Source organism: Pagrus major, chromosome 3 (assembly GCF_040436345.1).
Source record: "Pagrus major chromosome 3, Pma_NU_1.0".
In the NCBI taxonomy this organism is placed as follows: Eukaryota; Metazoa; Chordata; class Actinopteri; order Spariformes; family Sparidae; genus Pagrus; species Pagrus major.
This window is the reverse complement of record NC_133217.1, coordinates 5,137,991-5,165,006: the sequence shown is the minus strand read 5'-3', so window position 1 is coordinate 5,165,006 and position 27,016 is coordinate 5,137,991. Positions and strand designations below refer to the sequence as shown.

General features: G+C 41.1%; 1 protein-coding gene across 1 annotated transcript in view; it reads left to right on the top strand.

Annotated features, from left to right (window-relative positions):
• The window catches only part of LOC140993745 (ras/Rap GTPase-activating protein SynGAP-like), a 40,056-nt gene extending 15,143 nt beyond the window's left edge, over nt 1-24,913 (top strand). The window contains exons 4-19 of the mRNA XM_073463271.1: nt 1,181-1,334; nt 1,698-1,796; nt 1,940-2,200; nt 2,298-2,633; nt 2,757-2,901; nt 3,261-3,405; nt 5,137-5,373; nt 6,892-7,093; nt 8,658-8,848; nt 11,116-11,320; nt 12,172-12,753; nt 17,092-17,604; nt 17,838-17,993; nt 19,259-19,470; nt 21,621-21,693; nt 24,875-24,913. Of these exons, the coding sequence (XP_073319372.1) occupies nt 1,181-1,334; nt 1,698-1,796; nt 1,940-2,200; nt 2,298-2,633; nt 2,757-2,901; nt 3,261-3,405; nt 5,137-5,373; nt 6,892-7,093; nt 8,658-8,848; nt 11,116-11,320; nt 12,172-12,753; nt 17,092-17,604; nt 17,838-17,993; nt 19,259-19,470; nt 21,621-21,693; nt 24,875-24,913 (3,550 nt within the window). The remainder of the gene's footprint in view (nt 1-1,180; nt 1,335-1,697; nt 1,797-1,939; nt 2,201-2,297; nt 2,634-2,756; nt 2,902-3,260; nt 3,406-5,136; nt 5,374-6,891; nt 7,094-8,657; nt 8,849-11,115; nt 11,321-12,171; nt 12,754-17,091; nt 17,605-17,837; nt 17,994-19,258; nt 19,471-21,620; nt 21,694-24,874) is intronic.
• The last annotated feature ends 2,103 nt before the right edge of the window (nt 24,914-27,016 follow it).

The window sequence follows — 27,016 nt, the reverse complement described above, 5'->3', positions numbered from 1 at the left end:
AAACTGTTAAATGAATATGTATGCATTTTACAAAATACGCTTCCTCTCTTTCACCGGACAGTTAAATGAGAAGATTAATAGCACTTGCATGAAGCCACAGTCAGCAGCTTAGCTAGTTTAGCTATAGTAGCTTAGCTTAGCTTAGCACTGGACTGGAAGCAGGGAGAAAACAGCTCGCCACACCTAGCGACTAACGCATTCATTTTTGTCTATGAATTAAACAAATGACCTATAATGTGCTGTTAATGAGCTTTAAACATGCTGGTAGGTAGATTTGGTTACCTGTGGACAGAACCAGGCTCTAGTTTAGCTTATGCTAAGCTAAGCTAAGCTAAACTAAACTGCTGTTTGTTGTAGCTTTGTGTTAAACAGACAAATATGAGCATGATATTGTTATCTGTCATATGTCAAACTATTGCCGTAACTATAATGCATCAAGCTAGCTTTAGCTTGTCAGTGTAGAAAAACTCTGGAACTGGAACTGGAAAATTATATTTGTGTACCTTTGGATGGAACCAGGCCAGCTCCTCCTGCTCCCAGCGTTTATGCTAAGCTATGCTAATCACCTGCTGCCTCTAGCTACATATTTAGCAGTAGCGTACAGACATGAGAGGGGTATCAGTCTGCTCATCCAACACTGTATGTTTGTCACTGGCCTACTGACCGTGCGTCACTTGAGAAACAGCCTTTGCCTCACCTTCCTCTTCCACCACCTCTTTCCGTCTTGTTGACAGAGCTGCCCTCCTCTAAAGGTTACCCTGTGATCAGGCAAAATCTTCTGTATCTTTCTACAACTGCACTACACTTTATCTGCAGACCAGCCCCACTGAACCACGTATCTTTGTTTTACATTTACATTGAAATTCTTGTGCATTTATAGGAAAGTTTCAGAATTGAACGGAGTCACTGTGGGACGTTTCCTAACATGCAGTATGAGTCACACGTGCCGAGTCAACACGCCAAACTGCAAACGCCAGAACCGAAAATCTGGTCGTCTTAACTTTTCCTTAAACTCATTATAAAAGGATCAGATCTTTAAAAAACGGAACTGAAATTGCAGGAGTGACTCATTTTTTGTCATACGCAAACCTTTCTGGGTTGTTTCTCTAAATCAATATATAAAGACCATTGATTATCTGAATTCTGACAGTCAGTAAATCCCTTCTTCTTCTCTCACCAGGACACGTTTGATGCAGAGCTTCAAAGAATCCCACTCCCACGAATCCCTACTTTCTCCTAGCAGTGCTGCGGAGGCTTTGGACCTAGTTTTGGATGAGGAGGCCATAATCAAACCTGTCCACTCTAGTATTTTAGGACAAGAGTACTGCTTTGAGGTGTGCTATTGTCATTTTCTTCCTGGCTGTATGCGACTATTTAATTGAATTTTTCCTGTGAATGACATCAAATCAGGTACCACTACAAAGCCACTTCTCACTTCTCTCTGAATTAGATAAATGAAGCGATGTAGTGATCTTGTATATCAGGAGATTCTCAGTTTCCAGCGAATCAGATGTGAGCTTATTTCCTCGTTTCATATGCCTGTAAGTTATTTATCTTTGAGTGATGGACAAAACAAGCAATTTGAGGACATTACCTTGGGTTTGGACGAGCTGATTATTCAGGAAAAACAAAAATAAGAAGGATTAAAGGTAAATATAATGGTTAGTTGCAGCCATATATGTAATATTTGTCTGCAGGTTACCACCAGTTCAGGGACAAAATGTTTTGCCTGCCGATCAGCTTCAGAGAGAGACAAGTGGATTGAAAATCTGCAACGAGCTGTCAAACCGAACAAGGTAGACACCACAGATTTTTCTTCATTACACTTCACAATAACTCCGGATGATCTGACGGCTGTTGGCCGGTCATTTCATCATTCAGGTCCAGGGTGCAACATTAAGAACACATGTGAATAAGGACTGTTATAATGCAGTAACAGAACTCCTCGTTCCGCTTCCAGGACAACAGCAGACGGGTGGACAATGTGCTCAAGTTGTGGATCATCGAAGCCCGAGACCTCCCCGCTAAGAAACGCTACTATTGTGAGCTGTGTCTGGATGACATGCTGTATGCACGCACCACCAGCAAACCCCGGACCGACACCGTCTTCTGGGGCGAGCATTTTGAATTCAACAATTTGCCTACCATTCGTAGCCTTCGTTTGCACCTCTACAAGGAAACGGACAAGAAAAGACGCAAGGTAATGTTTTCTAAAAATAAAAACCCCGGTCGTGAGTCCAGAAACATTTTATTGTCCTACAAATATTCAGAGCGAATTGTTTTGCTCTGTAATCCAGGAGAAAAGCACATATCTTGGCCTTGTCAGCATCCCCATCTCCAGCATCACGGGCCGGCAGTTTGTCGAGCAGTGGTACCCGGTGATACAGTCCAGCGTCCTGGCAAAGAGCGGTGGCGTTGGAAGTGCCAAAGTGATCAACGCCTCGCTACGTGTCAAGTCTCGCTACCAGACAATGAACATCCTGCCGATGGAGCTGTACAAGGAGTTTGCTGAGTACATTACCAACAACTACCGAACACTGTGTGCAGTTCTGGAGCCACTGTTGAGTGTGAAAAGCAAAGAGGAGGTGGCGTTTGCTCTGGTGCACATCCTTCAAAGCACCGGGAAGACAAAGGTAAACAAGGGGCCAAGTGTTACCCTATTGCGTGTTATTTTTAGATATTCACGTCTCTCAGCTCTCTGTATGATCTTTAGGTTTGTTTCATCACAATTAGTCATATTTTTTATCCTTTCTCAGGAGTTCTTGTCTGACATGGCGATGTGTGAGGTGGATCGATTCATGGACCGGGAGCACTTGATCTTTCGTGAGAACACGCTAGCTACAAAGGCTGTGGAAGAGTACCTCAAACTTATAGGTCACAGATACCTCAAGGATGCTATAGGTAAGGCTGCCGTAGATTAACCCCACCGCACATCACTGTGTTTAATCTCCAGCTGCCTGAATGAAAAGAGGATTGGAAGCTCAAAGCAAATCAAATACTTTGAATAAGTGGGTCAGACAGGGCTAATTTCGAGCATTGTTTGATGCTGAGATTGTTTGATATAGATTTGTGAAATATTTATGACATTTTCCCAGATGACTCCTGTTCATTGTGGTAGCAGCGTTTTTTTTTTTTAATACTAGTGTTGGAAGAAGTAGCTGTCTCCTCCTGATCCATCTGCTAAAGTAGTTTAGGGCAGAACTTTTTAAATATTGATGCATTTTGGGAAACATGAAGACAGTGTGATCTACAACCTGCAGGTGACTTCATTCGAGCCTTATACGAGTCTGAGGAGAACTGTGAGGTGGATCCGATGCGTGTCCCGCCGTCAGTCCTCGCCGACCATCAAGCCAACCTTCGCATGTGCTGTGAGCTGCTACTCTGCAAGATTATCAACTCTCTCTGGTCAGTTTCCCGCTGTTTAGATCCTGTAGAAAACACCATGCATGTGTCTGCCTGTCTGCAGAAGGTCTCAACCATCTTTGTGAGGGCACAGTTTACACATGCCTCCAGTTAACTTCCATCCTATTAGAGCAGAAACATTTGTGGAAAATAATTAGAAACAGAAAGTTCCAGATAAAATCGCAAAAACGTTTTGTGATGTTTAGAATTTTAACTTTTAATCTTGTCTTCCCACATGACGAAACATCTGTAGCTTGTTGCACCAGCTGTCGGCCTGCATGATATTGTTAGAACACTGACATTGTGTTATTTTGGTTTTCTGCAATATATATTGTGATATACCACCAGCTCAATAGACCATATTCACACGGCGGCCATTTTCCTCTGACGTCTGAGAAGCTTGAGTGCTGGCACAGTGTTATTCTGCTGTGTTTCAGGTTGCAAGTCCTATAAATGTAGAGAATCTGACAGATTTTTACCATTTCTCCACTTCCCAATTAATCAGCAACTGAAAAGATGATAGATAGTGAAAATTCTGAGGGATATCGGACCACATTTTCATGTAAAACAACATAATCGATAGCCCTTTAGCTAACGTTAGCATTCAACCACTTCAATCATGGAGCTGTGAAATGATAACAATAAGTCAGAATCTATATGTTAATTGGACTTATATATTTATATATAAATAGCCGCCGTATGAATATGGTCTGTGGAGGCTATGCACGTGATGCCACAGTAAGTCAACATGGTTACAACCATTGAGTGGCCGGAAGACTTCTGATTAACATCATTAATATTTATGTGCTGCAATCTTAACGTCCAGCTTGAATACCATGAAAACACACAAAAAAACACAAATAAAGTGTGAAAGATTGAAAGTTGATTTGCCTCACTTGACATTACACATCCTGAAATGTGACTGTTGTGCATGTTGACGCTAAAACAACCGGCTGTGTGTAAGTTCAAACTTTGTTCAGTTAATCGTGTCAATCATAAGTTGTGATTTATGCATCACTAAAATATAAGCAGTTGCACTAAGGAGACAAGTTACAACATAACTCTTAAGTAAGAACCTGATAGGAGAACACGCCTGGAGGGTACTGTGGGCGTAAATCATAAAATGTCACAGAATTAAACACTGAAAACAGTTTTTCTGACACACAGCATGTTTTTCCATTAACTGCATACCATTTTGTAGCAAAGTTATCCTGTAGAGATGTAATTTATTTATTGATATGATATTTTAATATCAATCTAGCTTACTACACTGTGGGATGATGCCACTCGGCTCATGCTAGCCAGAAAGCTAATGTGCACGTTACCATGAGAATGAAACTCTGTCTTGGATTGTTGATTGGCCACATGCCTTAGCTATCCAAGCTAGTTATGGACCAATTAATCCTGCTGCAGCCAATTTGTCTCAAATAAACCAAAATATGAAATCTTTCTTTTTGCAAAAACCTGATATTTAGGTAAAAAATGACTCAATTAGAACATGACACTGATCCATTGAGCTGTTTTTTCCAGTGTTATAATTGGTAATATCCTCAACATGATGTAAGACAGTTTCAAAACTGGTTTCATCAACACTTTCTCCTCTCTGAGCAGTGTATGGTCCAGTAGTTTTCTGTATGTTCCTGTCTCCTGACCTTGCAGAACTCCTGCGGGCTGCTGGGTTTTATCTTGCTGTTCTCCTTGACAGTGGATAATAAAATCATGTTCTTGTCTCAGCATATTTCCGCGGGAGCTGAAGGAAGTTTTCGCCTCATGGAGAGCGAGATGTGCTGAGCGTGGAAGAGAGGATCTCGCCGACAGCCTCATCAGCTCCTCCCTGTTTCTTCGCTTCATGTGCCCGGCCATCATGTCCCCCTCCTTGTTCAACCTGATGCAGGAGTACCCCGCCGAACGCACTTCCCGCACGCTCACACTCATCGCCAAGGTGATGCAGAACCTGGCCAGCTTCAGCAAGTGAGTCTCCGTCACCGCCTGTCCTCTCACGCCAGCTACGACGTTTTATCAATTTGATTCAGCTCCTCTTTTAGATTTGTAGACGTTGAGGCTTATGTGCGGCGTGTCACAGAGGAACATCCCGGAAACAGGCCTGCAGTTTTGATGCGGGGGTTTAAAGTGTTACTCACCCACAGTGAGCTCCAAGGCTTTTAGCTGTGACACATTTATTCTTACCTCAACTCTGTGCTCTTTACTGACACTCTTCAAATATTAAAACAATTCAGCTGGCTTTAAAAAGACACCTTTAATTCAGATTTCAAAAGAGTGGTGGCTATTTAATAGGCTCTACATTTTAGGAACACTGGAAAAGATACTTGATATAAAAGAATAAATATTATTACATGTGCAATCAGATCAAGAATTAACTGCAGGTGATTTTTTAAAGTGAACTTCACACTTGACATTATCTGAGGCTTGTGTTGTTTTGTGTGTCGCACTGAAAAAAAATCAGTTGATTAGTTAATCATCAACAAATTATTTCTCAAAACCCCCTCAGTATTTTCTGACATTTTATAAATGATTAACTGCAACAAAAGGTTAAAAATAAAGATATTAACTAAAATTGAAAATAGTTTTCAGTTTTACCCACCAGGTAGTTCCAGGGCAATTATTTTCCTGCCAACTAAGTCCTTGCTCAGGGCGTAGTATTTTCCAAGAGTACTTGCAGTGCTGATCATTTCTGATTGGTCGACTACTTGCAGCATTTTACTTTAGGCACCATCTTTAAAAAATCATCACCATGTTTGCTTTTAGCTGTTTCGGGTGTCGTGTGAAATAACTGCCTGTGAAACCCAAACATTTCCTTATTTTGCTGCTTCCTAGTAAAGCGCTTCTTAGAAGTTCTTGGCTTTTAAATAACTAAATAACAGGGGACTTTTCGACAAGACAAGCACGTCATCAGTTGAAAACACATCTTGGAGCAGGTAGCCCTCCCTGCTGTGCTGAGCTGAAGTGCCGAGAAAAACCGAGCCAGCAGATTTTATGGAAAAGCCCCGATGGAGTTACAGAAGAAAGCGTACGACAGATGGACTGACAGCGCTGTTACATCTTCGCTTAATCTTCGCAGGTCTTTAGACGACAGTGGAAATGCAGACAACAGCGGGCTGAATGAACCTGTTAGTTCCTTGAAAAGTCATTCAAATTCCTGGTACTAAAACACAGACAAATACAATAAAAAATTTAATGATGGTATAAATTCAAAGAGTGAAAGACACAGCTGCACCTACGCAGACAATCAGAATTATTTACATTGTATAAACAGTGATATGAGCGACCGGTTTTTAAAATATATCTCGTACTCTCATCTTGGCACTCACAGAGAATGCGTAGAACATCAACAAAAAAGGCAATCACTGTCCAGATCCCTTCTGAATTCACCATATGACGCTCCTGAACTATAAACATTAGATCCCTCCATGATGCACTGCGCAGTATGTTTCCATCTCCTCACGTGTCCTGTCATTATTGTCTCTGCAGATTTGGACCCAAGGAGGAATACATGTATTTCATGAACGAGTTCCTGGAGATGGAGTGGGGCTCCATGCAGCAGTTTCTTTACGAGATTTCCAACATGGACGCCGGAGGAAACGCCGGAGGGTTCGAGGGCTACATCGACCTCGGCAGAGAATTGTCCATGCTCCACAGCTTACTGTGGGAGGTCATGGGCCAGCTCAGCAAGGTACGTGGAGAAACATGACGAGCCACTCGAACATAAAATTTATTTGATTTTTTTCTCTGACTGAAAAAGTTAGTTCTGGAAAATGGGTTCCTGCAGTTTCTATCACACAGACACAGGATGAATATTATTCGAACTCCATTAGAACTGAGATTAGTATTTTAATATTTAACTCCAGTGTTTGCACTGTTGATTCATGGAAATTATACTGTAGTTGAAGCATAATGAAAGTTCTAAATATTTTATGCACAGCGCTTAATTGTCTCATAGCTGGACAGATGTGGCTTTTGATCCCTGGGTTCTTTGTTTCATGAAAGCAGTCTTCAGCCTTTTATGAATGACATTTGAATTTTATGAATGAATTAGTAACATAATACTGTGAATAGCAGAGGTTTCCAACCCTTGGGGCACAGACAAGTGCTGAGCCATGACACATTTGCTACTGGGCTGCAGAAAACGCTGAATGATAGTTTTATTATTAGGGATGCACCAAGCAGACTTTTTCCTTCCTGATGGAGTCGGATACCTGAAATGAGGTTATATGCCAACACTGAATACCGATCATGTAAAGCATGTAGCAAAATTGTTCATTCAAATAGTAGGGATGAACAATATGGATTTTTTCAGTCAGTACATATAACCTGGTTCTAATGGTTGAGGCAAATAAGATAATAACAATTTCACATTTTTGGATATTAAAAAGAGGTTTCTATCCTTTATTTTATTCACACCTGAGGGTAAGAAAGACTCTGATGAGCAAAGATGGATGATTTGATAATTCATAGCTCTCATAAGGTCTGTTGTGTTGAAACAGACGTTTCCCTCCTCTCTGAAACCTTACAGAACGTGTGATCCAAATTACAATCGTATCCTCTGAAACACGTCCACACCGGTGACAACATGTTTGACAGCAGGCTGCTCTTCTCCTTCTTCTCCTCTGTGTTTGTTACACAGAATTAAGTTTTGTCAACATTTGCCAGCCCTGATAGATGCTGTCGATACCCTCTTCACATTAAAATGCATTAAATGCAGATTAGTATTATATGCATATTGACTGTATTTTGTTTTCCTTCTTTATTGATTTGATGGCTCGTGACTGAATGAGTGGTACTGATGATTAAAAGCTGAAACTTTAATGACAAAAATGATTCATCAGGACAATACCCAATCCTCTTAATCAGGTCAGTATTGGTGCCAATACCTGTCCACAGGAATGGATCAAAGCATCCCTAATTATTATCATAATCATGTATTGTATTCATAATATAAAATAATAATTTAAGCTCCTGGTGTTTGTGCTATAACTACCTTGAGCTTGGCACAGTCTGCCTGTGATTAATCTTTCCTAAGCTTCCTGTCAGGCCCACAACAACAAGATAATGACTTTGAACTAAAGTAGGTCGTCGGTACACGAGCTAATCAGTTTCCCCTTCTGTTTTACCTTTTATTTCGGGCTTGCCCTCCATCGAGTTGCCTGAACCGCTACAGCATTGTCAGTTAAATAGTCCCTGGTGTAAAAAAGGTTGGGAACCCTTTGAATAATCATGAAAACCTTTCCCTACTGCAGGATGCTATTCTCAAACTGGGACCCCTGCCACGGCTGCTGAACGACATCAGCGTCGCCCTGAGGAACCCGCAGCTGCACATGCCTACAAATCACCAGCCGGACCGACCGAAGGACAGGCTCTTCTCGCGGCCGTCTTTCAATCGTCTCATGTCGTCTGACTTCCAAAGCCTTATGATGCGCGACTTAAACAGGTATCTCATGGTTTCCTTTATTATGAATCACACTCACATGAAACTGAATTTGCATGTCCTCAGAGAGGGACTCAAGAACAGGTGATGCTAATGCTTTTACTTTTGAACTTTATCAAGACAAGGGGAATTATCATAATTGCAAATATGCACCTATTGCACATTAATGGAGGAATATGACTTTCATATGGTGTAATTAAGAGTAACACATCGAAAGGCCAAGGATACACAACAAACGAGGACTCGGTGGCTCAAAACAAAACACTGGTGTGTTTCTAAGAGCCTGTAACGCTAATGCACCTCTTCAGGCTTTTTAACTATTTTATCAATCAGTGATTGCCAGCACCATCTGTTCCCAGACTCTCCTACCCGAACCTCTTCTCTCTGTGTTTTAATTCATTACAGCTCACTGCAATCATCAAGAGACAGTTGCTCTCATTACAGCCTAACTGTTTAAATAAGAACTCTTAAAGTAAGACAAAAACAGCAGTAATATCAGAGGACTCCACCACACAGATTTTCTGTTTGCTGCTATAAATCCACCCCATCAAGCATAAGTCTGTTGAGACGCAAATCTGCAGCAGTAAACATGCAACTGAATGAGAATGACTTAAATCTGCTGCAGGCAGGTGCGAGAGGACAGAGATCAAACGTCTGGAAATCTAAACCAACACAAGGAAGCACGCACCTGCCGCTCCTCGTAGCTATATCCCCCGAGGTATCAGACCAGAAGTGAGTGACAGGATGGAGTCGCCGCCTGCTCGTCACCGAGTTTCATTATGCAACGGTTACATAATGACGCATGTGTACAGTAGTTCTCGCATACCATAAAATCTCATAGACACGTGTGTGGGATCAAAATAATGATTGACAGTTTGGATCTTTCACACGTTTTCTTGTGAAGTGAGAATAGCAAAGGAAAGACACTACCAGTGAGTTTAAATATTCATTTATCTACACTGGATTGTGTCTTTTCCTTGTTCATCCTCGGCTACCAAACGTACTTGTTTTCTTTCTCATAATCCATAGAAAATACAGACTACTTCTTACTCTTCAAACAATTACATTTCTGACCATATAATATTTTGGAGAAATACATAAAATGGTAGGTGGAACATTTGGTGTCCTGGTGGCCTGTAGGGAAGTTGTTCCCAACCTCCTACAAGATAACACAAGATGAATCTAGTGGGTCCTGATAACTGAAATAGGGGAAAAAAAACATTCTGATAAACCTAAAATGTGTTTGTCTCTGACTTTTCTCTCATGTTTGTTTTCTTGTCTTATGAGATATGGTTGTATCGTTTAAGGCTACTAAAATCAGTACCAAAAAAATTACTCTTTGATTAAACTGCCCACAACTTAGTGTAGTGCAACCCTGAAAAGTACATATTTCATTGTAGTGAAATGTATTCATCTAGATTGTTTTGGTTTGAGTTGCTGAGTTGTGTAGATATGTCCGTCTTCTCTCCAATGCAATGGAAAAAATACATTCGAAAAACTCAACAGCGATGTCTCTTTTCAGAAATCTTGACTCGGTTACTCAAGATAATCCATAGACCTATTTGTGAGCAGTTTCATGAAGGAACTATTTCCTTAAATCAAACTACACCCACCAACCGTATCATCTCACTCGTTATACTGGGGGTGGACATCATTGTCCGCTCGCAGACGACGGCGCTGGTTTATTTTTATCTATTAGGCTATACTAGGTAACCGTCCAAATTACCTCTGTACCCTTCTCTTTCTAAGCCTACCTGGAGTTTTGACAGATTTAGGGAAAACTGCATTTTCATGGAACAACTTGCAAAGAGATCTGAAATTAGACACATGTACTGTATATCCATTGACGAATGGATATATGGACTGTCTTTGAATACCTGTTCTAAAATAAAACAAGCTAGATAAATAGCACGACAGGTAAAATGAAGAAAATGTGTCCTTTGGATTTTGAGGTGCACTGTCCCTTTAAGGGGTCACAAGCAAAAACCACTGGCCTAGAGGATTAACAGACCATATGATTGAGGTGTCCTCAGTTCAGGTCACACCAGGGACCTCATCAGATGTCGTTTCCCTCTTTCGCTCCCAAAAAATGCATAAAAATACCACAGAAATAGTAGGTAGGCACCACATGTCCCGTGCTCACTCTTTTCTCTCCATACAGGCCATAATCAATAATGCAAAAGTATAATCACATGTAAAATATGTTTAAGATAGTGTAAATATACCTTTTATAGCAATTTGCAACATCTCTCTCTGTTGTGTATCTACAGTTCAATAGACATCTCCCGCCTGCCATCACCCACAACCGGAGTCTCAGCTGTAGAATCTCTCTCATCTAATCTGAACATGAGGCGTCAAGCAGAACGAGACCTCCGCTCGTCGAGGGAGGTGTTCTACGTGACCCGCCCACCGCTGGCTCGATCCAGCCCGGCGTACTGCACGAGCAGCTCAGACATCACCGAACCTGATCCGAAGGTACAAGGACAAACAGTCACTGTTTAGTGTCACTGTGATAAATCCCGATTTCTGTCTTAATTCTGCAGTTTTTTAAGCTTCTCTGCAAGAATCAGAACTGAGATTTTTATAAAATGAAAGCATATTTACATTAGTCAATACAGCAACATGATGTAACCCTGACGTCACACTTTTATCGACCTGAGGTGAACACTTCAAACATTCTTTGATGCTTTCTTCTTTTGAGAGTTGGTTTTGATCGAACTAGAGATCACAATAACAGATGTTCCTGATTGTTTTATCATCAAGGCCATTTTCAAGTCTTGACTTTCAGTCTGATTGAATTTGTTCGCAATGTGAGATTTTCCCAAAAAATTACATTCAAACATCAAAAATGACATTAAGTCATTATCACCTCACCCCTGGTGCACTGATTCCTACAAAGACATTTTCAAATGAATTATTGAAGTAAAAGATCCAGTAAGACGAGACGTGGCAAGGCGGATATATTCATATAGCACTTCAGACATGAGTACATAAAAAGGCTTTAAGACAAGATAATGAGGAAAACACGGCAATAAAAAAGACATTATGGTTTTTAAAAAAGGATAATGAAAGATGAGACAAGCCAAAATGGAACAAAACAATACGCAGAGGAGTACAACATTAGTCTTTCATAACTATATAAATGCATTTAGCTGTCTAAATGCATAAATAAAGATGACTATATATGACAGCAAAATGTGTTTAAATTACAATTAAAGCTAAAAATACACACATTCATGTACATTCAGAAAAGAGGTAAAATGCATGTGTTGAGTGAATCCAGTCCAAAATAAAACAACACTAACTGTTTTTCTTGTTTCTCTCAGGTCCATAGTGTGAATAAAAGCGTGTCCATGATGGACCTCCAGGACTCGCGCATGAACAGCATCTCCAACCTGAACTCTGTGGGAGACATGCTCACCTCCTCTCAGGCCTCCATCGCCGGCCTGGGCCACAGCTTCGGCAACCTCTGCGGCCCTCTGCGTATGGGAGGGCATATGCCGGCAGGCTCGTCGGGCTCAGGTTTGAGGCTGAGCCAGATGGGCCACATAGGGGGTCCCACCGAATCCATCTCTCAACAGCAGCAGCAGGCGGCAGCGGCCATGCACTTCCCCCTGTCTTTCCAGAACCCGCTATTCCATCTGGCCGCCCAGAATTCCCCGGCTCAGTCTCAGTCTCAGCCTCCCCCTCCTCTCCTCCTCGCCCCTGAGCCCGAGAACGGCCACCACGACTATCAGCCGGCTTTTGGCAACAACGCCTTCTCCCGCAGTGAGGACTTGTCCGGCCTGCGGTCACAGAGCAGTCTGGTGCAGCCGAGCATTGTCCACTCACACAGCTACAGTGATGATTTCACCCGGCAGAATCAGAGCAACGACTACGCCTGGCACCAGCTGTCACTGCAGGTGCAGGTAAGGACTGGCTCCCTTATCTTCACTCGTTAAATATTGCAGAAAGACGCTTTTGTGTTTATTTCTTTGCTGTTAAGATCGTCCTTTTTATTTTTCACAAATATCTGCAACTCTTACATAAATAATGAATATAGGAAACAAGATCTGTGCGATACAGCTTTATCATTTTATCTATACAGGGGAGTCACATAGTATTAATGAAGTGTGTACAATTATATTTAATCTATAATTTAGGTTTTGTTTAAAGCAGAGGACAGTGCAGTCGAACGTCATTTTACAGGCAAAGAGGTGAAATTTGTTACCGCAGAACGTCTCTCTGCTTGTTAAAAAAAATAAATTAACACTTCCATCTGGACAGAAACTGGTCTTCATATTGATACTGAGGTGTCGGTGAATAGCCAGAATGGTGTTGTATTTTAAAGAGCACCACCAGGTGGAGAACGTGTTGTTCACAGACAGCTCATTGCTCATTCTGTTCTGCTCACTTGTATCTGCAGCAGTGATTTCTATTTCTATTTCTCTCTCTGTCTCCGTCTTTAATGTTTAAAATGAGTCAGGTCACGCTCTAAATCTTTCAACTGGAAGGCCTGCTGTGTGTTTATCGCTTGGCACTGTCCAACTATCACAGTGTACACTCAGTTGCCAGTTAACTGCATTGCATCATACTGACAGGTGGTTCTTTTTTCTGGATTCTTCGACAAAAATGTATTATAATTAACATAAGAAACTAAACAATAAACAGTTAAATAAGGTGTGTACGTCAGTGGCATCAGTGGTGTAAATGTGGCTGTGTGGAGAGATATTGTGGTGTAGGTGTTGGTGGAGCAAAACAATAGTTTAAACGCAAGAAAAGGTGCGGGCGATGGGGGAAAAACAAGAGAGCCTAGCCCAGTTAGAGGCCGGACTTCTATATCCTCCGGAGCACTGAGACCAGGTGCTCCAGATCAGGCTGCTGCTGTAATCACCTTCCTCTAACCTCAGAGAGAGAGAGACAGAGAACAGGGTTACAATGACCAACCTGCAGAAACACTCAACCAGTATCGGGGCCATCACAAACTGTACAGATTTCCAGAACACATATCTAAACCCTTGTCCCCCCACCACCGTCATCCCACTCAGGTTATAACACATAAAAAAATGAGAAAAGTGAGTGAAAGAAAAAGCAAATGAAAAATAAACCGGCACAAACTAGGCCGGTGGTAGGTTAATTCACTCCAATAAAGGGTTCTAGGTCTCTTGGAATGATTTTATAGAGCCCATCAAGGAGACTACCCAACCCATTATATGAACGAGGGAAGGCTGAATAATAGAAATACCTCTCTGTGTAACGCAATGTTTAACAGCATGACAAAAGAAAATCCTGCAAAATGATCATAGAGTTGAATCAACACCTCTCTTAAAGGATAAGTTCACCCAAAAAGGAAGATTCAGCCATTATCTACTCTACCTAATGCTGATGGAAAGCCAGGTGAAGTTTTGTAGTCCACTAAACATTTCTGGAGCTTCACAGCAGAAAACAGTGCCGCAGCATTCCCCTAAACAACTGCAGCAGATGGGGACTTGTTTTAAAACATTTAAAAGAATGAATGACTAAATAAATAAATGAATAACTAAATAAAGTGGCTCCATTCAGGTCATCTGATGTCATCCAAGTCCCCTGAAGCGTTGAGATTTCATATTGATTTGAAAAGATGTTTTTTCTTCACTGTTGCTGCTAAACTAAGAGCATGAGCCTGCCACCCCTAGGCCGTGTGTTGAGGGTGTAAATAACATCTTTTCAAAATCAATTCAGGATCTTAGGACTTCCAGAGATTTGGATTATGCTGGTCTGGAACTGTACCTTATGTTTTTTGTTTTTTTTTACATTTTAAAATAAGTCAGTTGTTTAGGAGATTGCTACAACGCTGTTTTGCTGTGAAGCTCCAGAAATGTTTTGGGGACTACGAAAATTCAACCCTCTTATCTTAAGAGCAGTTATCTTTGCATGAATTGCTATAATCTGATTGTTTACAGTAAAATCCAAACTGCACATTTTTCACGACTTCACTAACACGACTTCACTGTTGCATGTCGTACGTATCAGTGGATCTCCTGGCTTATCACCCTCATTTTTTCTTAGCAATCACTCGATACGAAGACAGAATTATCTCCACCGGATCTAAAAATGTTGTGACGAGGACAGCCGAGGATACATTTTCTCAGTTTTCCTAAAAAAGATCTGGATAGTTTTTCCCTATTTCGAGCCAAATTGCCCAACAAACTTAGAGCCTTGTCATTTATTCTTAGTTGTATTTTAACGCCTTGATTGTGCAACAAAAACGTCTACATGAATTCAGATCCTGATTCATGTTGTCCCTTTCTTTTCCGTGTATTCAGACTGATTGTAAGATTGCAGAACAAAGCTTGCATCTCAACAAAATAGAAATTGTTTCCAGAGTGGGCCAGCTGAATATGCAGCTCTGACCGTAATGCGAGGGGCACTTGTTGCGCTGCAGACAGCACGCTGAAGCAGGATCATTCTCTGGTCTGCTGAGCTGAACTGTGTAGGGTGCTTCACATCAATCATACCGTGTGTCCTTGTTTCAACAGGGCTTAAAACTAGCTGTCGGTCAGCAGGGTAGAAAAGACTATCAGAACTGTACTGCAGATAGATAGATCAGACTTATAGATATATATTATTAACATAGCAGCCCACATTGTAACTTTAATTAAACTGTCACATATTTGATAGGTTCCAGTAGGCTTATTTTGTTTTTTGGAACTGCTTTTAGTGAAGCCATGGCTCGATTGTGCTGATCTATCACATTGATAAGTTTACTACAGCATGTCTGTGTAAAATTAAAGCGTTTAATGATGCAGTCATGTAGTCTTGAGCTATTTCTGTCCTGCTGCGTGGGCCTTAATGGAACAAACATCACCAGCCTCCTGTTTATTAATTCAGTGTCAGTACAGTGCTTTATCCATCCATCCATCCACCCATCCATCTATCCATCTATCCATCTATCCATCTATCCATCTATCTATCTATCTATCTATCTATCTATCTATCTATCCATCCATCCTACCCTCCTGCTATCCAACCGGAAAGTGAGTACTAATGGTTTAGGGCCAAAACACATTTCTGACCATCCAGGCCTCTCAGGTCAACTGGGGCAAGTCTGCTCACTGTCCCCGAGTCAAAACAGAACATCAGCATTTGTTTTTTATGAACCTTATATCTGGAACAAACCCAGAAAGCCTGAGGTCCCCTCCAACTCGAAGTCCTCTCTAAGATAAAACTTTCCTGTTTGCCACTGCCTTCTATTAAAGATATAATATGTAACATTTCTGCATTAAAATGTCTAAAAACTACAGCTATGTGATATATTTTAGCACAAATATTTACAGCAAAATGAAATCTGTGATTTTAATCAAGGTAATGGTGCGTTTCATTTGGTCGCCTGTAAATTGCGTCATATCGCCTTAAAGGGCCCATACACACCGAACCAACAACAGAACTAGTGGCGATGAAATCGCACTCAGTGGGTGAAAAACAGACACTAAAGTGACAGGCTCAAGGGGTTTTCCCTTTCTTTTTCTGTTTCTCCTCTTGCACTAATTCACTTGAACAGCCAATCAGAGTGATTCCTCTCACCAACGTGCTCCACGGACGATCCAACACGCTCAATCTGCCAAAAAGCCACAAACAAAGGCTGGCTAGTGCTGGTCCAGGGTGTCAGGGCCCTAACCTCATTAGTTGCTATAACCTCCAGGAAAAAAACAAAAAAACACCAGATGATACCTCAGAGAGTTAGAAAGGAAGTACGCTTGGGCAGATATTAGATATTATCGAATATCACCATATTTGCAGTCATTTGACATAGTTTTTACAGTAATGACAATCAAATAGCTGTTACGGCATCTCTTTTAGAGATGAACTGACATACTGTGCACAAATCTGACACTGTTACTACATTGTGATTTTTTCTTCTTTTTAAATCGTATCACCTTTTATTTAATTGCTTGATGCCTTATGTCTTATGTACAGCACTTTCAATGGTCTTTATCTTGAGAGCTCGCCTTGCTTACCATCATTCTCTCAACGCACAAGTCACTGTTTGTTTTTGAGGTCTCTGGTAAAATAAAATAAAAAAATTGGTTCAGTGAATTTATTTCTGTAAATCATCTTGATGTCCTTGAAGGTCAAACTTGTGAAGGGGTAGCCGTGTGCACTGCTGTCTGCCTTTGTATCTTATTGGATTTTACCACAGGGGCTTACAAAACAAACTACAAAGGATCTACACACTTAACATTCGCTTAATTTTCTTTCTTTCTCTCTATTCTCTCCTCTCTCCTCAGGAGTCTCTCCAGCAGCAGCACCTGGTAGGTGTCGTATCTCAGACAGCCACTGGGACGGGCACCCCCGCCTCTTTGGCCACTCCACCTACTACAGTTCACCCTGTCCGCCAGACATCCATCGCCGCGCCTCAACACCTCAAGTCACAGCGGTCCATTAACACTCCAGCCACCGCCACACCTCCGAAGGTCCGCCCACAGAGCAGGAACCTCCTACTCGACTCTTCTGACATGAACTACAGTGGCAGTCAGCCGAAACAGCGCCAAAGTCAGCAGCAGCCGCAACAGCAGCAACAGCAGCAACAGCAGACGCAGCAGCAACAACAGCAACAGGACGCACAGCTGTCGGTGACGGACAGTCCAGCTCCTGGGCTCCCATACCAGACAAGCTCCGCCAAAGAGAACCAGGGCCCGGCAGCAGCCGCAGAGGGGTCGACAGACACACCCACGAAAAACACCAAGAAGTCTGGACAGCTGCAGCCGCCACAGCAACATCTTCTCAAACCTAATAAACAGGTTGGTACGACTATAATCAATGGATCACTTGGAACAGCGTTCCAAAACTGCATCATTATAGCCCCAGCCACACAAGCCTGACAGGTCTTTGCAATTATATTATCATGGAGCATTGTCAGTCCACCTATAGACCTTTTAATGTGAGGATTCACGTCAGCAAAAGTCAAATATCAAGGCTTTTCTAATTTGAAGATGTAAATTTGAAGCATGACTGACCTGTGTTGTTGTTTCAGGGATCGTCCTCGAGCACCCCGGCCCTCAATGAACGGACAGTCGCCTGGGTGTCCAACATGCCTCATCTGTCTGCTGACATCGAGAGCCTGCGGCCGGACCGTGAGGGCCAGCTGAAAGAGTACTCCAAGAGCATGGATGAGTCACGACTAGAGAGGGTCAGCACATTTTTGTAGTTCTCCACCTTTATATTATATATTTGAGTGAAAGCAGAGATGCAAACAAGAGTAACATGAATTGGCGGCCTTATAAAGTAAGAATTAAAGAAATTGTCACTGTATCTTAAACACTGAGGGTAAAGGGTCTGGCTGTGTGTTTCCTGATTTGCTAATTTTAAGTTGATTGAAGGTAATAAACTGAGAGCACTAGTAGGCCAACTACAACCCAGATCCCAAAAAACTCTGTTGAATGTTCCAAACATTTAATATTGTCTTTGCACAGTTTTCAATTGAGTATATGTCAATGATTAGCATGTGATCGGATTCTGTTTCATTCACAAACTATAATGACAAAATGACATGATACTTTACTATCCAAAGCCTGTCTGTTTATTTGTTTATTTATTTATTCCAGATGCGTATCATGTTGGTTGCTCCAAACAGCTGCAAGAGGCAGCTGATTGATTTAATAAAAAAATATCTGGGATTGGATCAGTAATCTGCACTGGAAGTTCATGACTGATGTCTGTGTTTTCTGTTGACAGAGTGCTTGACTCTGGCTCATAGGAGCACAAATTCTTGATTCAGTCTGAAAACTGATAGCAGCCTATCCCATGATAAGTCACTTTGGAAAACGGTCTATCTGATATCACCTCATTGGTGTTGTTCCTAAAATATCATATTTAATGTTGTTCCTGGACCATCATTTCTAATTACAAGAATGTGACATTATAGGCAAGCTGTTGTGGCTTCATGGGTTGAGTACAGGACTCTCGCTCAGGAGACTGAGGTTCATATCCTGATTTGAACAAATTATTATACAGTTCACTTACTATTTTCAGTTTCTTTTCAGTTTCCTGTCGCTATTTGGTTAGGTTTCAGTCATTCTGTGTATGTGAAACCTATGTTAAGCAAAATCTACATGCGGATGATCTGACACTCTTTCAAACTGTTCTGCTAATATGAAACTTTATATCAGAGCTTTAACAGAAACATACATGAGCTGTTGGCTGTTTTTCTTTTGCTGTGAAGAATAACTCCCACACTTTTGTCTATATTAGAAACACACGTCTATGCAGTGTTCATGCACAGCAGTGAAATTTGTGATTGCATACTTTTAAGCTTGTCTGCTCTTGTATTTATCCCACTTGCAGCTCAGGGGATGAGCTGAACTACAGCACAGTCTCTATGTTGATAAATCACTCATCATTCAGGAATATTTCTGAATGCCAGTGATGACGCAGGTGAATTTATTTTTATTTCAGGTAAAAGAGTATGAAGATGAGATACATTCCTTGAAGGAGCGGCTGAAGATGTCTCATCGTAAGCTTGAGGAATACGAGCAGAGACTCATGTCGCAGGAACAGCAGACAAACAAGATCCTAATGCAGTATCAGAACCGGCTGGATGACAGCGAGCGACGTCTAAAGCAGCAGCAGTTGGAGAAAGACTCTCAAATCAAAGGCATCATCAACAGGTGATTAGTGTTCAGGTCGAACTACAGCTGGCAGAAATGAGGCCGTGCCAGTTACTTTTTGGCTTTCTCTATTGCATTGAATTTGTCACACAAAAGTTGCCACCAAATAAATGAATAATAACAATAATATAAGCTCAGAACAGCTTAAAATCCAGTGTAATTTTTATTCATGTAAGAGCTGAGATGATTGAGTGCGACAACAAAACGATTCATAAAAGTAGCTTAACACAGCTACGGGGCAAGTTCATGCAAAGTGAAGGTGGTTAAAAGTGGGGACAAGTGATACAATAAACAAAAAATATAATTAGGCAAAAGTTGAAGTTATCCACTGAGAAACAAAATTTTTGGCAAAATGCTGATTTGCTTTCTTGCTGAGAATTAAATAATGATCTGTGCTGGAGCAGTTAGCATAGCTTAGCATAAAGACTGGAATTGGAGTGGAATGGCTAGCCTGGCTCTGTCCAAGTTTTAAAAAAATAACCCCCCCCTAAAAGCACAAATTGTTGTTATTACATTTCTGTTTTTGTATGAATTAAACAAATGAGCTTTAGAGATATTGATGGTCTTCATGCTAAGTTAAGCTAATCATTCCCCAGCTTTAGCTCCATAATTAAAGGTGCCCTGTGGAGTTTTCTTGTAAGCAAACACACTTTATATTGACATGAATTTGTACTGTGTTACCCAAGTTGATGCATATATGTGCATCATTATGTGTGTTTCCAACCCCCTGTTTTGATGTTCATTTTTAATTTGTGTATTTAAAAAAACAGAGAAAATGCAAAAAAAAGACCCCTCAAAAGCCCCGCAAAGCAGTTTTTATGCTTGACTGAGGTGTAAAAATTGGTGTATAAGTACAACAAAAATGCAGTAAAAGGCAACGAGACAGTGAATCATGACTTACATGAGATTAAATGTGTCTCAAGCTTCGTTTCTCTAAAGTGACGAGAAAAGAAAAGAAAAGAAAAGAAAAGAAAAGCATCGGACGAAAACATCAGACCTGTGTGGAGTGATGAGAAAACTGCAACCTTCCACAGTATATGAAAAAAACAGAACATTATGATGTCACAGTGAAGTTGAGCTTTGACCTTTTTGGATGTAAAATGTCATTACTTCATCATTTTATCCAATTAAAAATTTGTGTCAAATTTGGTTGTAATTATCATTTGAATTGTTGAGAAATGGCCAAAGATGTGTTTTGTGAGGTCACAGTGACCTTGAAGCTTTGACCACCAAAATCTAATCACAAGAAAAGGACGGATGTACAGACGGATAACCCAAAAACATAATGCCTCGGGCCGAGACATAAAATTGCCATTTTTCCATTAAGTTTTTACATTTTTCCACCATTTTGGGATTTGACCCGTACTGTTTCAGTTACCTCATCTCATTAAACCCTCTTCTTCTGCAATGGTTTGATTGCACCTAACTGAAGAATTAGAAACATCAACTATTTATATTCACATAACGGTAGTTGATGGAAAGTAGAATTTTCTTTTGCATATTGTCACAAATTTGGACGACATTTGAATCGAAACATGGCTGTTGTCCCATGCAAGTAGAACATGAAAGTCGTAGTGAAAAACTTCACAGGGTACCTTTTAATACAGTAACACTGCAGTGGTATTGATCTTCTGATCTCAGAGAGAAAGCAAATAAGTGTATTTCCTAAAATGAGGAACTATTCCTTTAAATGTAGCTCATTTAAATGTCACAACTAATGGCAAAAAACCCCCCCCAGATACAATAGGCTCATACTTAATATGAAACACTTAATGAGGTTATTCATGAGAATTGGTTTTAGGAGGAAAAAGGAAACCAGGCAAGATTAATTCTGACTGCAGCTACTAAAGGAAATTAATTTGACGGAAATGTTTTAATGGAACAGAAGATGGGTGCACACATTTCTATCCTGCAAACACCCATTTCACAAGTAATGTATCTGAACAGCTGAATTTGAACTGCCTGACTTTTCTGCAGGCAGCTCGGATTCAGCTTCAGGAGGCTCTGAGGATAGCTGAATGTACCCAGAACATGTCAAGACCTTAATATCATCATATGGCCACATAATCCTACAGTAAATTTCAAGAACACCGGCTTCATTATTCTATTTTTGTCAACCGGTATGTTTGTTTCTATTTCCCTGTTGTCAGACTCATGGCTGTGGAAGATGAGCTGAGAGGGGGTGCCATTCCTGATATTAAGCCTCGAATCCTCACAGACCAGGTTTGTGCCTGTGTCTACGTCTTTTATCATCCCTATTTGCTAAACCAGTCATGTCCTAAAACAGTCTGCATCATTCTTACATCATATCCAAAGCATTTGCCAAAGCCAGTGCAGGGGGAAAAGTTTGCGGCTGTCATGCACTTCACCTATTACCATCTTTCAAAAGTTCGTTTATGTCACATCTGAAACAACATTTCATCATTTACTGCACACGCCTGAAGGGAGAATGAAAACAGTGGTGATCATAAAAACCAAGAGCTGAATGGAGCTTAAAGTTATGTTCAGAGGTTAATCTAGTTTGTCTGAAGGAATAGCAAGTCGTCAACACTGAAATTTTATTTACCACGAAAACTACAATTGCTATTATACCACAGAATGCATTCACGATTCGAAAACCTCGGCTGTGACTCACCAGCAGCGTCACAGTTATTCTGCAGGGCTGCAGCTTCATGAATGCACCATGTGGGCTGGATTGTGACGCAGGTGAAGAGGCTGTGTGTGTTAATGTGTGTGTGTGTGTGTGTGTGTGTCGTCTTTACGCCAGAATAACTCAGGAGAAACAGCATTTGCTATCTTTGAAATACAGTCACCTTTTTTCAGCTCTCAATATCAAGAGCAAATGCAAAAAAATGCCTAGTTGAAACCCAGACCATATATAGAAATGTTTCTCCACTGGGTCTCTTGTGAGATTGGAATTGTTTTCTTAAACAAATACAAGTGTGTGATGAGAATAGACGTCTAATGCTGTTTTTCTAACATGAGCTGCTTTACCAGACTCTAAATGTGCTGCAGAGTTATCGTCCTTCTTGGCTCTAATTCTAATCATAGCTCTAAAAACAACACTCTCATTATTTTGAATGTTTCAGTTAATGAATCCCATTAAAGAAGTAAGTGTTGAGAAATGCTATTCCTTCAGATTAGGAGAGTCTTGTTAATTTCTGTGTGCGAGTGTGTGAGATTTAAAAGGAATCGTTTGACTTTTTGGGAAATACGGCTATCTGCTTTCTTGCCGAGAGTTTGATGAGAAGATTGAAATAACTTTCAGGTTTGTACAATGTAGCTGTGGCCAGCAGCTGGTTAGCTTAGCTTAGCTTAGCAAAAAAGACTGGAAACAGGAAGGAAATACCAAGCATGGGTCAGTCCAAAGGTAGGTGCAAAAGTTAGGTACAAAAACTGAAGTAAAAGTACAACCTATGTTTTTCTATGCACTATTTTAGACCACATTTTTGCACCCATCTCTATAGCTATCATCACATACAACAGACAGATAATTTTGTCACTTGGATTCACGTTGCGCCCGCTCAAGAGGCACAAAGCATGTAAACAGGAAAAGGATTAGGTATCAGGAATAGGCAGAGGATCAGCTACCCTTGCCAGTATCCTACTAGCCAACAATACGGTTTCTACTGAAGAAGCTGGATGACCTCAAGGCCAAAATCAAGAACAAAAGAGAGACAGACGGGACTGTAATATCCATACCACGCCATCCAGCCAACAAAGACGCTTTTTGTACAAGGCAATGACAGAACAGCAGACTCTGGAAAACCAACGAACTGGTGCAACAGCAGAAATGCTGTGTCCCTCACAAGCTCCTGTCAGCCCAACCTTGAGCTCCAGATCAAATGGCGTCTGTTCTTTCTTCAACAGAACTTCACCTCAGGGAAATAAGTGGACGATACTGTTCCTAGTGTCCATCAGGACCTTTCCCAATCTGAAAGCAAGCACCATCCGTGACAGTCTTAAGGCAAATAACTCGAGCCTGGCAAGATAGGTTGTTGCATGACCTCATGCAACAACCTATCTTGCCAGGCTTCGAGTTATTTGCTTGTGACCAAACCACAGTGGTTAGGACCAATTACCAGAAGGAATAGCTGGACATGTTCTCAGAACGGCTGCTGACCAACTGACACCAGTGTTCATGTTGGTGTTCCCACATGCTTGGTACTGTCAACAGTAGTCCCTGTCCCAAAGAAACCTCATCCCAGTTGCCTGCATGACTACCAGCCAACAGCTCTGACTGCCTTGGTGATGGTATTTCAAGAGGCTGATCATAGACTTCTTCACCGTCTCACTACCTATGACAATAGCCTTCACTGACAATGGCATGAATCCCCACAATCCTCCACATTTTATGTGGACCACAGTTAAGCATCTTAACATCATCATCCCCTCCAGACTTGTCATGAAGCTTGAAGACCTAGGACTCAAACTTCAACTTCCTGACTGGCAGACCACCGGTATTGAGGGGTTTCCCAAGGATGTGTCCTGAGCCCCATGCTATACATCATGCCTGTGTTGCCACGTCTGACTCTACCAACATCATCAACTTTGCAGATGACATTGTCCTGCTCGGCCTGATTTCCAATAATGAAGAGAGGGCCTACCTAGAGGAAGTGTCTCACTTAGAGAACTGGTGCAAGGATAACAGCCTCTGTGAAGACTTTGAGGAGGAATTACTCACCTCAGATACCTCAAGGACTTTAGGCTGCCCCTCAAGGTGCTAAGGACTTTCCATACCTGCCATAGAGACCCATAGAGAGCATCTTAAAGGGCAGAATCACCACCTAGGCCTTGAGAAGGTGGTGCGGTGAGCAGAAAACATCATCAGACATAAATTCTCAGCCCTTTAGGACATATACGCCAGCAGGTGCAGGAAGAAGACCTCAGTTTCCCCAACAACATACTCTTCTCTCTCTTGCGGTCAGGGAGGTGATACCACTGCCTGACGGGCAAAGTAGAGAGGATGAGAAGGAGTTTCTTATTCAGATCCTGAACCAGTGACTTACAGATACAACCCACAATAAATATTGATTTGACTTGAATATTTCTTAGCTACGAGCAGTAACTTACTGGAGTTTCTTCTGGTTGTGTCACTCCTGGCCAAGAAATACACCAGCACATAACACATAAGTCATTCTTACATTTTGTTTACTTATCTGCAGATTTTGTTACCTTTGGACAGAGCAAGACCAGACATTCTTAATGTTAAGCTAAGGTAAATTGTAGCTGGCTCAAGCCACATATTTTCCATCCAGACATAAGGGTAATGTTCTCAACCAACTCTTTGCAAGAAAGTAAATAATGTTATTCTTCAAGATGTCTTACTGCTCCTTTAAACGCGGCCCTCATGAAGCTGTAAATTGAAGTAAGTTGTAATTTCACCTGTTTTCTCTCCCTTCAGTCTATCAACCAGGTCTATGGTGGGCACCCCGGATCCTGACTGTCAATACCCATGTGACCAGAACTCCTGATGGTCACTCGGGTGTAAAACAAGAAGTCCGATCCAGATCATCCTACAAAAACCCATGAAGAGAAGCTCTGCAGTGGATCCAGCAGGACCACTCCAGTTCTTAAGAAAAACTTTGCACATATTCAAACTTTGCCTGAACCAGAACTTGACAATCAGATTAGCGTGAGGACCAATGTGTGCAGTGAATCCTCTGCATAATTTGACTGAAATATAAGCCAATGCCACAAAAATGGCAATACTGAACCTAATGAGTTTCTTTATTTAATCAGAAGAAGTGAGAAGATGTGTAAAACACTGGGAATGAAGATTGGAGGATGGATTCATGATATTCCCCGCTACAAGCAGCACACTCGCTTCTCAGTTAAATGGCTGCAGACAAAATGTAGAAAAGGCTTTTAACAAGCACAATATCCCCTCATGGTGACGCCTGTGACTAACAACAAGTGTGTTGTTAAATCATCTATGATCCTCGGATACAGGGCCCAAGCAAAGACTGATTCCTATTTGATTACGATCAAATCATTTAGAAACTTATTATCACTTCAAAGGTGGTTATCATTATGATTTTTGCATCCTCTATAGTACAGCCATACCATCAGAAGAGATGCCAAACAAGTCCAACAATCAACTAACTGCTTTAAACACAATCAAAATCTTCTTTGGTCACGTTTTCCTTCAGCACACAGTGTGAAGCCAGAACAAATCCTGACTTTCAGTGTATAGATGAAGTATTTCTCAAAGTTACGAAACCTTTTTAATAATGGAAATACTTCATGAAAATAATCTAAGATTATAATGTGTTTTGTTCACTTTGTAATAATAATATTAATCATTATAACGATAATACATGACATTTCAAAACAGTGATACAAAGTGCTTATGCTAATCAGTCATAAAGACCTGACATGCAAGAACAATCATTCTAAAATGTAAGATTTAAAGGGGCATTCCTTTGATTTTTATGCAAGACAATTTTAAAATGTCTTCTGTGGTTCTGGAGGAGCTTTGTAATTTTATCTCAGCTTGGGCTCAGACTCCAAATTTATAACCCAAAGTCTTTACTGCAAACTAGGGGTTTGGAGTTCGATAGTGATGTGCATCAATGAGGCAGGAAGGGGATGGTGAAAAGATGCTAAATTGCATTATGGGAAATGTAGGATCCAGTATTTTGGAGCTTCACTCATACCAGGCACTAAGGCCCCATTTACAGCTGGTATTAGCATGTGATCTGTTTCTGGATAATCACATCCAATCCATAGGCTATTTACACCTTTTATCCATCCCATTTTGCAAGGGAAGACTTGCTAGCCGCTGCTAGCAATACTTAATAGTTTTTGGCGGGCTGCTTAAAGGGACAGTTCACCCCAAAATCAAAAATACATTTGTCCTCTTCGGTGTAGTGGTGTTTGTCCATCTAGGTTGTTTCGGTGTGAGTTTTGGAGATATTAGCCTTTTAGATTTGTGCTTTCTCTTGAGTACAGCAGAACTGAATGGCTCATGGCCTATGGTGCTCAAGGCGCCATAATAATACATTTTAAATACTCAATAGCAATAGTCTCTTTACAGAAATCATACCCCGTGCAGCAGTGAGCGTGTATCTACTCATGGATGAGAGGCTCGTCCTCCTAACAGCCCAGGATGTAAACTTTAATAGTGTCCTTCTTGGCTGAGCTGTAACTTTAAATAGATTAGTTAGCTAGCATCTCATCCATGACTAGATGCATGCTTCCTTCTGTGTGGTGACACAGAAAGAAAATAGTTTCTATATGAAAGTGCTCACAAGAGGCTCCGTAGATTATCTTGAATAACTGGGTCATATAGGAAAAGAAAGAGACATTGCTGTTAAGTTTTTTAATTCAATTTTTCTTTTTTGGCACTGATCTGATCACAGTGTGAGCCTGACCCCTTACAGATGTGGTCTAACCAGTCCGATCACATTCCAATCACGTTGCAAGGCAGTTGCAATGTGTTTTTCTCGCATCAAGAAGGGACATCTAGATACAGCTTGCACATTAATTACAAGCGTAAATGGGGTCTAAGAGCCGCAGCTGTTACAATTTTGACCTTTTTTTT